This window comes from Austrofundulus limnaeus, unplaced genomic scaffold (assembly GCF_001266775.1).
Source record: "Austrofundulus limnaeus strain Quisiro unplaced genomic scaffold, Austrofundulus_limnaeus-1.0 Scaffold345, whole genome shotgun sequence".
Lineage (NCBI taxonomy): Eukaryota > Metazoa > Chordata > Actinopteri > Cyprinodontiformes > Rivulidae > Austrofundulus > Austrofundulus limnaeus.
Genome location: NW_013952747.1, coordinates 221,843 through 237,254, shown reverse-complemented (window position 1 = coordinate 237,254; position 15,412 = coordinate 221,843). Strand labels below are relative to the sequence as shown.

The 15,412-nt window shown below is 41.0% G+C and overlaps 2 protein-coding genes across 2 annotated transcripts in view; both read left to right on the top strand.

Annotated features, from left to right (window-relative positions):
* Positions 1-2,545: 2,545 nt before the first annotated feature.
* On the top strand, positions 2,546-11,181 carry usf1 (upstream transcription factor 1; the record flags this gene model as incomplete). The annotated part of the gene is given in 7 exon segments (XM_014022878.1): positions 2,546-2,659; positions 4,515-4,665; positions 5,281-5,368; positions 5,451-5,509; positions 6,342-6,436; positions 6,525-6,653; positions 10,282-11,181. Coding segments are annotated over 7 exon segments (726 nt in total), but the record flags the coding sequence as incomplete, so codon positions are not given.
* A 443-nt stretch (positions 11,182-11,624) lies between these two features.
* Positions 11,625-15,412, top strand: part of gkup (glucuronokinase with putative uridyl pyrophosphorylase) — a gene marked incomplete in the record, with an annotated part of 52,996 nt that continues 49,208 nt past the window's right edge. The window contains 2 exon segments of the mRNA XM_014022881.1: positions 11,625-11,783; positions 14,132-14,238. Of these exon segments, the coding sequence (XP_013878335.1) occupies positions 11,727-11,783; positions 14,132-14,238 (164 nt within the window).

Below are 15,412 nucleotides of genomic sequence, written 5' to 3'. Positions count from 1 at the left end.
TTTTGGATCTGTTTAGACTTTCTAAACACAGGTAAGCTGATCAGTAACTGTTTATTTCCGAAACATGGAAACGCTGTTTTGATAACACATTTAAGCAGGTTGAAGACTTCATCTTCATGAATGTCAAAGTATAGATTTTCCAAACTGAACTTTATTTTTGCACAAACAATAAAACCAGTGTTCAGAATGTTAGATCTGTCCTCTTTTGAAGTACTTGCAGCTGCGTGACCACTAGATGGCGATGTTTGATTTACTTTTTCGCAGGCTGCAACTGGAAACATGTTTTCTTTGTATAGCTGACAGAGTTCAAGCACACAGGCCGCTTTAGCTTGTGACACTTTTTTTTTCCAAATATGGGAGAATTTTGGCTTCTCAGTCTATCTTTTAAAATTTAGTTACTTCTTTTTATTCTAATACAGGATTGTTAGTTTATTTGTTTTTATTCTGAACACAGGATTTTTGCTGAGCCAACAGGTGCTGAAATCATTTAGCACTGACTGACTCAATGCCATTAAAGCCTGGTACATCTCTGTGTAGTCCTCGGCGATGATGAGTAACAAAAAGTCAGAGTTTAATGCATTCCCAACAGCCACTCATCATCCATAAACCAGAGGAGCTGATTGAAATAACACATTATTTTTTATATTTTTTGTAAATAAACTGCCTGTCTCTGAGGCTCTGGTATCTACAAGCAGTAAAAACATGTCAGCTCCCATGATGTATTTAGATGTTTTAGTCTGTCTGATGGAGGAAAGGCTGAGTCACAGCCTCCTCTCGCTGTCCCATCCTCCATTTTCATTTTCACTGACCTCACCACTCAGGCGCCTGTACGTTAAAGTTCTTACAAATAGGCCCATTTTACCAGACATCTGTTAAATGATTTGTTTGTTCCTGTATCTTGATTTTATTTTCAAAAGGTAAAATAAAAGGAGCTTGTAATTGTTTACGGGGTTTTGGTTGAATTTGTTTCCTTTGTTTCCTGTCATTATACTGTATTCCATAGCTGAACAGAAGACAGATTATTTTGTTTCAATTTGCCTGTATTTTTATCTGTCAAGACACTCTGTAGGTGGGTGAGAAGCTGTTTAGAGAGAAATGTTCAGGTGAAAGGAAAAAAAAAATCAATGTTGCGCGTCAGAGAGATGCTGTTCTCTGAGTGTGCTTTTGCAATAATAACGGATGTCTGATGTGGAACAGCAGGTGCAATTTCAATTCCAGATGAAGGGTCCAGGTAGAGGGGCTGCATGCTGTCACTGTGCGTTTTACATGATTTGAACAATTCAGAGAATGACACAAATTCTCTGAAAACCCTTTTTTTTATCGCTATCCAGTTACAGTTTGTGTAAAACCAAATGTGTTTAACACATTGTGTTTATGCTGTACGGTGTACATTTTAGGACATCCTCAGTTTTACTTGTCAGTCATCAGTTGTCAGCAAAAAAGTTTTCAGTTTTACTTGTCAGTCATCAGTTGTCAGAAAAAAAGTTGTCAGTTTTACTTGTCAGTCATCAGTTGTCAGCAAAAAAGTTTTCAGTTTTACTTGTCAGTCATCAGTTGTCAGCAAAAAAGTTTTCAGTTTTACTTGTCAGTCATCAGTTGTCAGAAAAAAATTTGTCAGTTTTACTTGTCAGTCATCAGTTGTCAGAAAAAAATTTGTCAGTTTTACTTNTCCTGACCTGTAGATGAGTGTAAACTGCAGAGTCCTGACCTGTAGATGAGTCTAAACTGCAGAGTCCTGACCTGTAGATGAGTGTAAACTGCAGAATCCTGACCTGTAGATGAGTGTAAACTGCAGACTCCTGACCAGACAAAGTAGCTCGTCTGTGCTGGCTCATTCTTTTGAACAGTGGCTTTTTTGTTTCCCCAATGTTTAACTGATCACAGTCCTCCTGACACTTAACAGCATACACTATATTACTCTGTTTTTGCTGGGGAACTGGATCTTCAMGGTGAACTAATCTTTGTCGTAACGTGTTTTGGGGTTTGAAAGCCACTGCGACGTCATGTTTAGAGAATAAACGTCTCAGTTTATCTGAAACTCCCTCCACATATGGAATGATGACTGGTTTGGGCCTGGGTTTAGGGTCTTCATTTTCAGCTGGTTGTTGACTGGAATCCTGTTTGGGTTTCTTGTCTGCTTTCAGAAAAGCTCAGTTAGGATAACCGCACTGCTCCTCTTTGGCATGTGACTAAATAGAGCTAATGAAGTCTACTGTTAGGCGATGGCCCTCTTTTGCATGTGACTAACCTGTTTGTCCATGTGGAGGTGGAGCTTATAAGGCTGAGTTCACCTGAAACTCATCAGACTGAAGAAGTCTCTTGGAGGAGAGATGAAACTTTTCACTAAAGAAGAACCATCCAGAGGACCTACTTATTTTTTCTTTTTGATTCCTGTCTGTTTTTTTTTTTTTTTCAGATAAAGATTCTAATAATGACAGATCAAGTTTTTGTGTTTTAGCAAACCTTGCAGTATTTCTGCTGTGACAGTTGGATTACTGTACACTGAGTGATGCGCTCGTGTTCAGGTCGATGTGTTGGCTTGCAGGTGACCTACAGAGTGATCCAGGTGTCGGACGGCCAGTTAGAGGGTCAGGCAGACGGAGCTGCAGCCGTTAACCTTGTTGCTGGTTTCCCTGCAGCGACGCAGACCGTCACACAGGTTAGAACAACACACTGCGCACTAACTGCAGAGAAAATACAAGATTCTAACTTTCATCTAACGTGTGTTCACACTTTACCAAATACACCGAAACAATAATCCTGTTTCCTTCCAGTTATAGAGTGAATTTTTATTGAGCTTTTCATCAAAAAATTAAATAAATAAAAATTTGAATCTCGACTGTTTCCATCTAGTTTCCCTCTCGACTGTTTGATGCAAATATACGAGGCTACGCAACGCATATTACGTCAGACGAGGCTACGCAACGCGTGATTACGTGAGGCTACACAATGCATGATTACGTCAGACAAGGCTACGCAACGCGTGATTACGTCAGACGAGGCTACGCAAAGCATTATTACGTCAGACGTCACAACAAACTTTGCGGTAGTAAACAGGAAGTGAAACTTGCTAACTAGCAGAGGCTAATCATCTCGGGACAATGGAGCGAATTTTTTTCGTGAATGCCTTGCTATTGGGCAAGTTGTAATTATTCTATCTATTCAGCTAGTACAGGCTATGTTTAACGCTGCCAGGAGACGTAGGGAAATAAACGCAATGTTAAACTACGCAGCAGAAAGGCACGTGTAACTACACAGGGCTAACATCCGGGACGAGGCAGGAAAGTGGAAACAGCTGAACGTCACGTGAGGTAAATATGCGCTACGTCAGAATTCATTCGGCAAACATGTTTCCATCTCCCGTTTTGTGCATTAACTATTTCGTGAATCTTCCAAAAACCACCTCAAGCGAGCGTAAAAACTTTTTAGCGAATTGAGGATTTTTTTTCGAATTTTGTTGTTTCCATCTGACTTTTTTTCACATTTTAATGCGAAACTTCTGAATGCACATCAAAAAACCTTGATGGAAACATGGTTACTCAGCAGTTAGGTGAGATGTGTACACTAACTCCAAGTTAAGTTCAGGGAAACTGTTTTATTTAAGGTTGGGTAAGGGCAAACCTGAAGATGTTTTCAGATATGAGTTTGCCTTAAAACAATCTGATAATGAAGCAGAATTACTAAAGCGTGACGTCAGGAGAGGAGCTTTAATCATAAATATAATCTGTTCTCACTCTCAGTTAATTCTTCTGTTAGACAGTTGCCTTTCATCAGAAAATTCAATAAAAATAAATAACAGAAAAAAACGGAGCAGTCCTGTCTGGGGTTTTAGTTGTTCCTTTGTTTTTACAATAAAGTGATGAATTTGTTTAAGTCTTAGTGACAAAAACATACTGAAACCAGGACAGTGTTAAACTGAAGAAGTTCTTTAGTCCAAGGATGTTTATAAAAAGTTAGAAACAATGGTGAACAGTCAACACATAAACAAGCTAAATGATCCCTGATTAGTTGTAACATTAGACTTTATCTTTATTATTCTATTCTATTCTATTCTATTCTATTCTATTCTATTCTATTCTATTCTATTCTATTCTATTCTAAACATCAAGTGGCGAGGAGAAGAAAAAAAACCAGGACCCGGTCCACCTCGGTGGGGTAGGCTGGGTCCTTTGTTTAATCATGTCATCAGTTCATGACATCATTGAGCCTCAGCACCACGGTTGTTTTTCTTCACATGTCGACTGGCCCGGTTCTGTTACTGCCTCGCTCTGTGATGCACGAATGAAGCTTTGTTCAATTAGTCAAGAAGTTATGGACAGGATAAAATAACGTTTAGACCATGCCTTAAAGAGTCGTATAACAAAACAAACTTCATCTTTTCCACATGACTGATTGTTTCTGATTCACAGGCACTCATGTGGTGTTTTTCATACGCCCTCTTCCTCATCACTATAACACCTATAATAATCCTCAATCAGACAGTCCTGTCTGTAAAACAACCTGTTCTGTTTTAGGCCGTTATCTCTCAGGAGGAGTTGGAGGGGGACGGCAGCTCTGAGACTCAGTACACCTATTACCCCACCTCCATCGCAGATCCTTCAGCTGGCACCATGGTGACCACTGTGCAGGCGTCTGACACACTGCTGGGTCAGACCACTCCCACAGGTGAGCGCCTCATCATCAGCTCACATTATAACCAGACTTCACAGGTCACCTTCTAGAGAAGGATGCCAAATCAATCATTGAATACAGTGACACAACTGTCTTTGAGATGATCTTTATCTAAGATCATAAGGCCCATTTGAAATGTGTTCTGCTCTTATGTTGTTTGTGTTACACACTGAACACCATGAGTTTGACTGTAACAATAAACTGTCCTGATGCATCTCAATAATCAGGTAGAAAAATCTAAAATAAGTTAATTAGGTCTTCAGACCATGGTCTGGTTAAAAACCAGAAAGACTACCATGATAAGTTTATGACACTCCAGGAGGCGATAAACTGCAGTGATTAACGGCTGTCATCACAGCCAGGGTGAAACCCGACACACGGGACGCAGAGGTGACGGCAGCGCTCTCAGCTCGCTTGTCTTCATGAAATTTGATTGGTTCTTCTACTGCCTCTTGTAAAGGTTATTGGTGGTTCACAAAAAGGGGGCGTGCATTATGGACGTGTAAACTAAATTACAGCAATAATTGTAGGTGAACCTGAGTGAAATCTTATAGGAAGAAGAGAATGAGAGGATTTCACTGCAGCTCATTGGAAGCTCTTGTTTTCCAGGTCAGCTGTACGTGATGATGTCACCACAGGAAGTTTTGACCGGGTCCAGTCAGAGAACAATTGCACCTCGAACTCAGCCATACATAATGTAATTATGGACTTCTAGCAGTTTTATTTTATTTGCAATAAACTCGATCTACAAACACGTCTGTGTGTTGTTGTGTTTGTAGGAAGCAGGACGCTCCTCGAGGTTCCAGGGATGAGAAACGACGAGCTCAGCACAATGAAGGTCAGTCTTCATACCCAGCCTGTTAGCCACTCATTAGATGCTGAAATATGGAGCCAGGCTGAGGGGTTTGCACGTGTAAATAACTTGTAACTACTTTGTTAAAGACAAAAACAAGTTAATCTCATTTTTTAAACAGTAAAATCTGATACATTTTAGCTGTCATGAAAGTAGAGGACACCAGATGGACAGGGTCAATCAAAAACAGGTTGATTCGTTTATTTATCACAACTCATCACTGAAGTGGACTTTCTGCAATTACAGAGATTTTTTTTTTACCATATATTTATCAAATGAGGAGACTGAGTCAAAGAATTTATTAGAAAAATAAACTAAATGTGAATAAAATCAATAACACTAAATTAGTAGCTGAGGATTTGAAAAATGAGATTTTGAAGAAATGATGGAAATAATTACTTAAAACTGATAATTTAACAATACAAGATAAAAATAGTAATAATTAACCCTTGAATTTCCAAGATAAAAGCAGTGATTATCATGTAAAACCAAAAGAATGTTGTTGACAGGATCTTATTTAGGTTTTAGTCACGCAGGAATTAAGATCAGAGATAACCTAATTTCTAATTGAATTTTTAATTTCCCTAATTTCCCTCTGTGATCAATAAAGTATTTTTGAATTGAATTTGAATAAGTTTACTGTGGAATTTATCTGGGAATAGATTAATTTGTCCAGACGAGGTTTGTTACCACTGCAGGTAGAAACATGTTGCATATAATAAACAACACTTTTCTTTCATAAAGATCTTGAACAGATTAGCTGGCTGACCAGCACAGAGCTCATGTCTGAACATTTCTAAATCAAATGTCCCAACAGTTGAGCGCAGGCGCAGGGACAAGATTAACAACTGGATTGTACAACTTTCTAAAACCATTCCAGACTGCAACGTGGACTACACCAAAACAGGACAGGTGGGTGTTGATCCGTCTTTAAACTCATGACATGAGTTGGTTTGTGAGGCTGGAGCTCTGAAAGCTCCTGCATGTGTTTGTGTTTCAGAGTAAAGGTGGGATCTTATCAAAGGCCTGTGAGTACATTAAAGAGCTGCGACAAAGCAACATGAAGCTGGGTGAAGATACCAGCATTTTGGAACGGCTGCGAGTCGACAACCAGCTGCTCAGACAGGAAGTATGTGGTTAGCATGTGGTTAGCATGTTATCTAGCCTTTTTACTTCTTGATCACCATCTATGTACTGCGTGTTACTAAAGTATTCAGTCTGTTGGTGGTTTTCACTCTTATACAGGAAATAAATGTGCTTTTAATTTGTTTACGTGATGAATCTACACAACAAACTGCAGCTTATTTGGAGTGGACTAGTTTTAACTCCATCCTTATCTATACTTGCTTCTTCCTTTCAGGGTGATTGGTGCCCATATCCATTAGTCACTGTGTGAGGGACAGTGTCCACTCTGTACAGGTCTCAGTCCATCACAGGGACAGTTTAGAGTTACCCATTAACCAATTAACAGTCATGTTTTTGCTCTGTGGAAGGAAACGTAATGTTATGCAAATAACTACTGTTCCCTGAAGGAAAGGAACGAGGTACAACACATCATGTTTGGGAAACCACGCCCCTGCGTGTCCTGGCTGAAGCCACCTCTAATCACGCCTTTAGGCAGGTGACGTGATGACGACAGATGTCAGGCTCCGCCTGCACATATATACAGTATACTGTCCGCCATCGCAGTCACTCCTTAGTTCAGTAACTGCTCTTCACCAAGCCCAGCTGTGCAGCGGGGCCACCATGTGTTGTACCTCGTTCCTTTCCTTCAGGGAACAGTAGTTATATGCATAACATVACGTTCCCTTWCAGTCAATTCACTCGGTACAACATCATGTATGGGACATATATAAACGCCCCGCAGAGCAGCACCAAACTTGGGTCATAATAACATGCTAGTGCAGCACATCAGACCCAGCGGAGAGCACAGAGTGAGCCACCGAAGGGGCTGTCACATCTAAGCGATAAAACTGAACAAATGTGTGCGGTGAAGACCAGCTGGCCGCAGCACAGATGTCACTCACAGGTACCCCTTTAAATAGGGCCCAGGATGCTGCTACACCCCTGGTGGAGTGAGCTCTCACACCAGATGGGACTGGGAGACCCCTGCTGCTGTAAGCTAACGAGATAGCCTCCACAATCCAGTGGGAGAGTCTCTGTCTAGACAGAGCTCTGCCCCTGAGTGGGTTAGCAACACACACAAACAGCTGATCACATGACCTCACCTCCTGTGTGCGGTCAATGTAAACACGCAGTGCACGTAGAGGACACAGAGAATGTAACCTCCTCTGCTCCTCAGATGCAAAAGGAGGATAAAAACTAGAAAGCTCAATAGACCTGGAGCTGTAGTTAGAAGGTATCACCTTAGGGAGATACGCTGAGTTTGGATGCAGAACCACCTTGGAGCCATCAGGTGAAAACTGAACACAGGAGGGATTCACAGACAGAGCATGGAGATCCCCGACCCGTTTAACAGTTGTTAGTGCCAGAAGCAACACAACTTTATATGAAAGGAACTTCAAATCCACAGACTCCAGGGTCTCAAAGCAGGGTCACAGAGAGCCCGCAGGGCTTCAGCCAGCTTTTCCCTCAGCTCGAACTTTGTCTGAATGACGTCAAGAGACTGACCAAATAACCCAACAGCCATAACTGGTTCATCCAGGTATGCAGCTCGGTCTCTGTCAGGGACATCAGAGAGCGTCAACCACAGATGCCTCTGCGCCACCATGGTTGAAGTCAACCCTCTGCCCAGGGAGAGCGCTACGCCGCGGGACGCACAGAGGACGTAATCCGCGGTGAGACTGACCTCGTTTAAGAGAGGTAACAGAGGACTCTCGGGCGGTACCTGAGCTCCGAGCTCTGCCAGAGACATAACCTGGGAAGTCTGGAGCATGCTAATGGAGCTCAGACCGCGAGCAATGGTGGCCTGAGCCTTGTAAATTTTTTCAAGCTGCGCAGCAGTAAATCTACACGGCTTTGAAGGAAGCGTGGTGGGCCCTCTCACTCCAAGGTCGTGAGACGGGGCCAAATACGCTGCTTGGGACGGTTCCATAGGAGGAATGTTCACTAGCCCAGCTTTATCAGCTCCCTCCAGATCCAAATACTGTCCATAACCGGGTACTGTGACGCAGGCGGACAGAGGTTTGCTCCAGCAGGACGTCAGCTCCGAGACAAAGTCTGGGAACATGGGAAGACGGTTCTTCACTATGGTCGGTTCAGTGGGGAGAAAAAACCCCGCGAACTGCGACGGTTTTTGTGCAGGAGGGGGAGCAGGCCAATCCACCTCCAGTTTCTGAGCCGTACGACGACACAAGGAGAGAAAAGACGTGTCCTCCTGGTCCGCCTCCGCAGCAGCGGGGGCATCTCGGCTCGGACCGGGTTCGTCGTTGTCTTCCGACAGTTGAACATCCAAGCCACTATCCGGCACGTCCTCATCTCCCTGGTGGAGGCCCAGCGGAAACTGGGAAGCCTCCCCTTCATCATCGGCTAACCCCTCCATGTACTCTACTTGGTCCGACCAGCTTGACCGACAAAACCTCCGCGTCAGACTCAGACAGAACCGGGTTGCTGGACTCGGAGAGGAGTGGGTCTTGTCGCGCGACCGCGGTTTCACCCAGCACTTTTTCTAAGAACTTAATCCGTCCCTCCAGGGTTGAGTTACAAAGCTGGCGACAAACGCACATGCTTCGGGCTCCGCCAAAGCTCTCCGAGCGTGAACGGTCCCCAGACAGACCGGACCAGCCTCGTGCTGGTCCTTCTCGTGGAGCAAGAAGCCACACCCACAGGGGTGAACCGACGACTTCTGCTCCTTTTGAGGTAATTTTGCGCTCGTCTCGAACCACAAAATATTTTATTTTGTTGAAATGAAAGGCTACTCAAAGCTAGCGCTCCGCGGGCGGACACACTTACCTGTAGGCAGCGGCGGCCAACACCAACAAAAGCAGTTAAGCTAACTTTAAGAGCCTTCGAACAAACAAAGCTAACTAGCAGCAGCTAATTAGCCGGATTGGAAGAGGTGTTCTAAGCGAGGTGAAGCGCGTTAGAACTGAGGAGTGACCGTGATGGCAGACAGTATATTTGTGCAGGCGGAGCCTGACTTCTGTCGTCATCACGTCACCTGTCTAAAGACGTGATTAGAGGTGGTTTCAGCCAGGACACGCAGGGGCGTGGCTTCCCATACATGATATGTTGTACCGAGTGAATTGACTGAAAGGGAACCAGAGTATTCAGAGAAAACCCACAGATGCATGGAGAGAACGTAAAAACTCTACCCAGAAAGGTCCTGGGCTGGGATTTGATCCGGCAACCTTCTTGCTGAGAAGCAACAGCTCTACCAAAAACCCCACTGTCCCACCCAGATTTAACAGTTCTAAAACTATCTGTTGTAGGGAGGTGGTCCTCCAGTCACATGATCCACAGCTCTCTGCCCAAGTGTGTTTGAGCAGGACGCTAAACTTACTAGTAATTGAAGTAATTTATATATTTTACTTCTTTTGTTATTAGTATTATTCCATTACCAAAGTTTTACCCAAAGACTTGCATAAAGTTGAACAATAAACCTTTTTTTTCTGGTAAAGTTTGGGGTCTAAACATAAATCCTTCTCTTGTTACTTTCAAACCGTTCACGAAGTTTCTGCATCGTTTCAGGAGACCTCTGCCCATAAATATGTCGTCTGTGCAGTATCCAGGATGCACACAACCAAAACTGGATATCTAAGTTGACTAAATGTCCACTGTTGTGTGTTTTTATACAGGTGGAAGACTGGAAATCCAAGAACCAGATTCTAAGAAACCTTTTGCGACAGCATGGCATTGTGGGATCCTCCAGCAAAGACTCTCAGTAAGGAGCTTATGTCAAGCAGGTGTTTGAAGAGCGCTTCATACGGGCCAAAAGAACGACTCGACATGTGCTTCCTGTCATTGAGCATGCACACAATGGAAGGGATTGTTGAAATGTTGTCATGAGGATTCAACAACTACTTTGAACTCCGTTTGTTTTGACGCTTAAGTCCTTTATCTGGTAATTCCAACACAGTTGTTGAACATATTGGGTCTTAAAAATAAAGTAAAGAGTTCTAGTAAGAGCTTCATGAAATGCCTTCTTTCACAAACTGATTGTTCACTAATGTCCAGTACCTGAAGCTGTAAACCAGTTATTTTAAACCTTGTCATGTTGTGTTTTTATGTTCGGTATTTTGGTTTCAGTTTATCCTTAAATTGTTATATTTTATCATGACTTTTTACAAGCTGATGCCAAATTTGTCTTTTTTTTTCTCTTGTTTTGTTTCACTGAGCCTCTTTGGGGACACTAATTACATTGCAGCAATCCAATGTAATTTAACCTTTGAATTATTTGAATCCTATTATGTCTTTTTAATAAAAAAAAAAAAGTCAAATAATATGCTGTACCTCTTGGATAAGATTTCTTCACCTTATTCCTACAGTAAATCATTGGACATATTGTGATGGACTAAACATATGGGAACTGTTACAACTGGAAACATACTTCAGTCATACCTGCTGCTTCAGTTGGGTCCTGCAAGGACTAAAAACACTGTCGTCATATCTGAATCATTACATTAGACAAAAGTGGATTAATTATATTATTGCCTATAATCTGTTTGAACTAACAAATAAACTTTCATCAGAATTAAGGTGCATTTTATTTTTTCATTTATTCCTCCAGTTTCAGTAGGAAATACTTTTGGTAACCCTCCCCAGGCTCAGGCTCTTATTTTGAAGCCACAATCTCAACCTTTTTCTGGACGTTAGTAACTTTTTATTAAAACTATGAAAACCGAAGAATTTTAGCAAAACTTAAAAGATTATGTTTCAAAAATAAATGTTTTTGAGATCTCTCTCTCTCATCAAAAGCCTCCTCACTGGTACTTCCGCTGTCATACCGGAAGTTACACCCATTCACATGTTTCTGTGTTTATCATCAACATAATTTATTATAGTATACTGTAAGTATATAAACCTATATAACAACATGAAATACTCTGTTGGGTTCAGTCATGTTTTCCGGCCAGAGGATAAACTGCGCCCGGTCGCGATTAAACATTTTACTTTGAAGGGTTCTTCCGGAAGTGTGCTTGTGTGAGTTGTTTACATTACTGGAGAAACAAGTGAGGTTTTTCTTGTCGGACTGGACTGTATCTGCACATTACAGCCGCAGCAGGACTCAGGCAGGTCAGGGATGATCTGCATACTGCTGGTAGCCGGACACGGCACGGTGTTAGACACACAAATCAAGGTAAAAGTTTTAAATGTTGCTGAAACACAAGCGGTGCAAAGTTCACTCACAACACGGCCTTACTGCACAATAATGTGTCGGTTTCTTTTTAGTGCCCATTGGATCCGTGCTGCAGCTTTGGCTTCGGTTCTTCCGTGTTTGCTGTGTTAAAAACACGATAAACATTAACAGAATAATAATGAAAATTAGAAGTGTCAACATCTACATCACAGCAGCGCTGCAGTTCTCTACGGGAGCCGTGAAAGGACAAACCGTCCAACATGACTTTAGGTCCACATGATGCATCAGTATTTACTGGGTCAGAATCAATTAATATTTCCTGAGAACCGGAGCCAAACATGGCTAAAGAAAGTGGTTAAAGAGAAACTAGCAGACAAAGTTGAGCTCTGATCAGTTGTGAGTCCCCTGCAGGGCCGGATCGAGGGTTTTTCTGAGTCAGGGGCCATCAAGGCCCCACAGTGTTCACAGAGGGGCCAGTCTTTGTTCAGCATCCTTTCACACAAATACCTGGTTTGTTAGTGTTTACAGTTAACCAGTTCAAACACTTATAATGTAATTATTTAAAAAAAAAACAGTACCACTTTACAATGAGGCTCTTCTTATCGATGGACTTTAAAGAGTTTATAGATAGGTTATTAATTCATCTGTAAACACTTTATAATTTATTAATAAGTGTTTATTTTGCGTTAGCTAAGGTAAAAAAGAGACTAAACTGGTTTATTACCAAATACTGAGCCAAATCTGTTTGAGTATTAAACATTTCAGACCTATCTTGTAGCACAATAATGATTAGGAAACACATATTTTAACATATAATAATGTACTGTATTACTGCAMTATAAATATCCACAKATATTAAAGGGATCCTTATTSTACAGTGTAAAACTGTACACTATTTTAGATTGGGTGGGATTATTTGGTATGTTAGCATGATGTTTTTGTACTTTTACGTTTTTGATACATTGTTGACATTAGTTACATGTTTGAACAATAATTTCAAATATTGATAATCAACACTAAGTTTTAAAAATGATGATTATTTACATTAAAGACTAACTTTTGGCATTTGTAAATGTTTATTTGTCATTAATAATAATGTACTGTTTTACACTTTATGATAAGTTTCCCTTTGACAGCTGTGAATATTTATAATGCAGTAACTTACATGTCAACCTCTGCGGACGTTTACCTGTATAAAAAGCTTCAAAAATCCATAAATTTTGCAAAAACTTCGTACAACTCGCACCCGCGGGGGGGTGGGGGGGTCTGTCGGCTGGGGACATGACAGCGTCCCGCTGAGCAGCAGGAGGAGAGGAGAGCGGAAAAAGTTCAAAACTTGTTTCTAGCAGCAGAACAGGTTAAAAGATGGCTGTTTGATGTTATTTATTGTTTTTTAAATCATCCTATAGGCTCTGACATGTTAGATAAATTTGAAAATGAGGTTTTTAAAATATTTGTAAGACTTGAAAAAAATCCGTGAGATTGCTCTATACGTCTGTATACCTGCAAAATGATGTCAAATCCTTATAACTTACAGACAATCTGTACAAGATGACATGTATGCAGTAATACAGTACAATATTAATATGTTAAAATCTGTTTTCCTTTCATTATTGTGCTTACAATGTAGAAACCTTGTCTGAAATGTTTAATAAGCACCTTTAGCTGTAATATGTACATGAACAGATTTGTCTCATTATTTGATAAGAAAGTGGACAGTTTTGTCTTTATCATCCTTAATTATTGCATAATAAACATTTATTAATGATGTACAAAGTGTTTACAGATGAATTAATATCCTATTTATAAGACATTTATAAGGGGAGCCTTATTGTAAAGTGGTACCAAAAAAATTGCTCAGTAAATTTTCAGTCAATTCCCAGTTTTTCATACATTTTACTGATTGTTTAAATTTTCTTAATAAGAGAAGAAGAATTCTGTGAACTTGATTCATTCTGGATTTTATTATTTGACTCATTAACTCAACTAGTGTTTGAACTGCAGCCACCATCATCACTCCCGTAAAGGACAGATGAGTGACAGGACAGGGGCACTCAGGGGGCCAATCAGATTTCAGCTGGGGCCAGTGCCCCTGTGGCCCCGCCCCTAGAACCGCCCCTGCTAATCAGTCAAACTGGCTGAAGTACATTCACTTCAATGTGTTTAACAGCTGGTTTTGGTTTAGGTTGGCTTCAAAGGGTAATCAGGTCTGATGTACATTCAGTTATTTCATGAATGTGTCCTGCACTTCGTGACCAAAAATAAGTCTAAAAGTAGAAAATGATCAAAATTTTAGAGGATTGATTGATTTTTAATTTTAATTATTAGTATTTATTTTTGCTGCACAGAATGATGTCACCGGGTTCTACAGCCACCTGACTGGAGTCCCAAAGGCTTTGCTTCCAGGGATCGGTGGGAAGAAGATCCTTGACTTCTGGTGGGAAACAGTCAACATGTACGTTGAGCTGGTCCAAACACATGCACGTTTACAATCTGCTGCTTCTGATTCTGTGAACGTTCGTTTAGCATTCACACTGTAGATTTCCTGCTTTTTAGTTTTAGTTACATGTTTTGTCAATGAGACTAATTCTGCTTACTTTGTGATGTATTGGAGTCATTCCTGTTCCCTGATTTTTTATGCTGCTATTAATTTTCAGCTACTGTTCTGCTACTTTTAGCTTTTCCACAACATTTTTCTACTTTTAACTAGCCTAATTGGTTTTATGTAGCCTTTGGTTATTAGCTTTTTGGTACTTTTAGCTAGTTTTTTGCTATTTTAGTTTTTTTTTCTGATTTCAGATTTTAGATAAACTTTTACTACTTTTAAATGTTTTGGTACCGTTAGGTTCATATCTATTACAGAAAAGGTAGAAGAAAAGATGTGTTAACACAAACAAAGAGGCTGTTGTAGCTGGAGACGTTAGCATGAGCACAGACAGAGACGGCTCTTGGCATAGGTGAACTAGGCGGTCGCCTAGAGCGCCATCTGCTGGAGGGGGCGTCGAACTGCAGAAGAAAAAAATAATTATTTGTAATCTCTGGTTGTAACTCTGCTCAGCGCCCCTTTCATTTAGCTTTGTCTTAAAAAAACTATAACGAAGTATTACAGGAAAATTAAACTACTCTACCCATACAACATTTTCTCCCCCAATGCAGCAAACACCCCCACCCTCTCTCTCATTTGATTGACGTTGCACTGACTCATCCTGCTCCGACACTCTGATGGGGGAGGGGCTAGTAGTGCCTCTCAGGTAGTGGTTTGTGTTGACAAACTCAATAACATCAAGTCTGTATTTTGTTGTCCCATACATGTCAACCTCTTCAGACGTTTACCTGATAAAAAGACTCAAAAATCTGTACATTTAGCAAAAACTCCATACAACTCACACCCCAGGTTGGAAGATTTTAAGATTAGAAGAGTTTAATGTTATTTAATGTTTTTTAAAATGGTAAATGGTAAATGGTACTGAACTTATAGAGCGCTTTTCAAGTCCCTCCGGACCCCCAAAGCGCTTTACACTAACAGACATTCACCCATTCACACTCACATTCACACACTGATGATGGCAAACTACACTGTAGCCACAGCTGCCCTGTGGCACACTGACAGAGGTGGGGCTACCATGCAT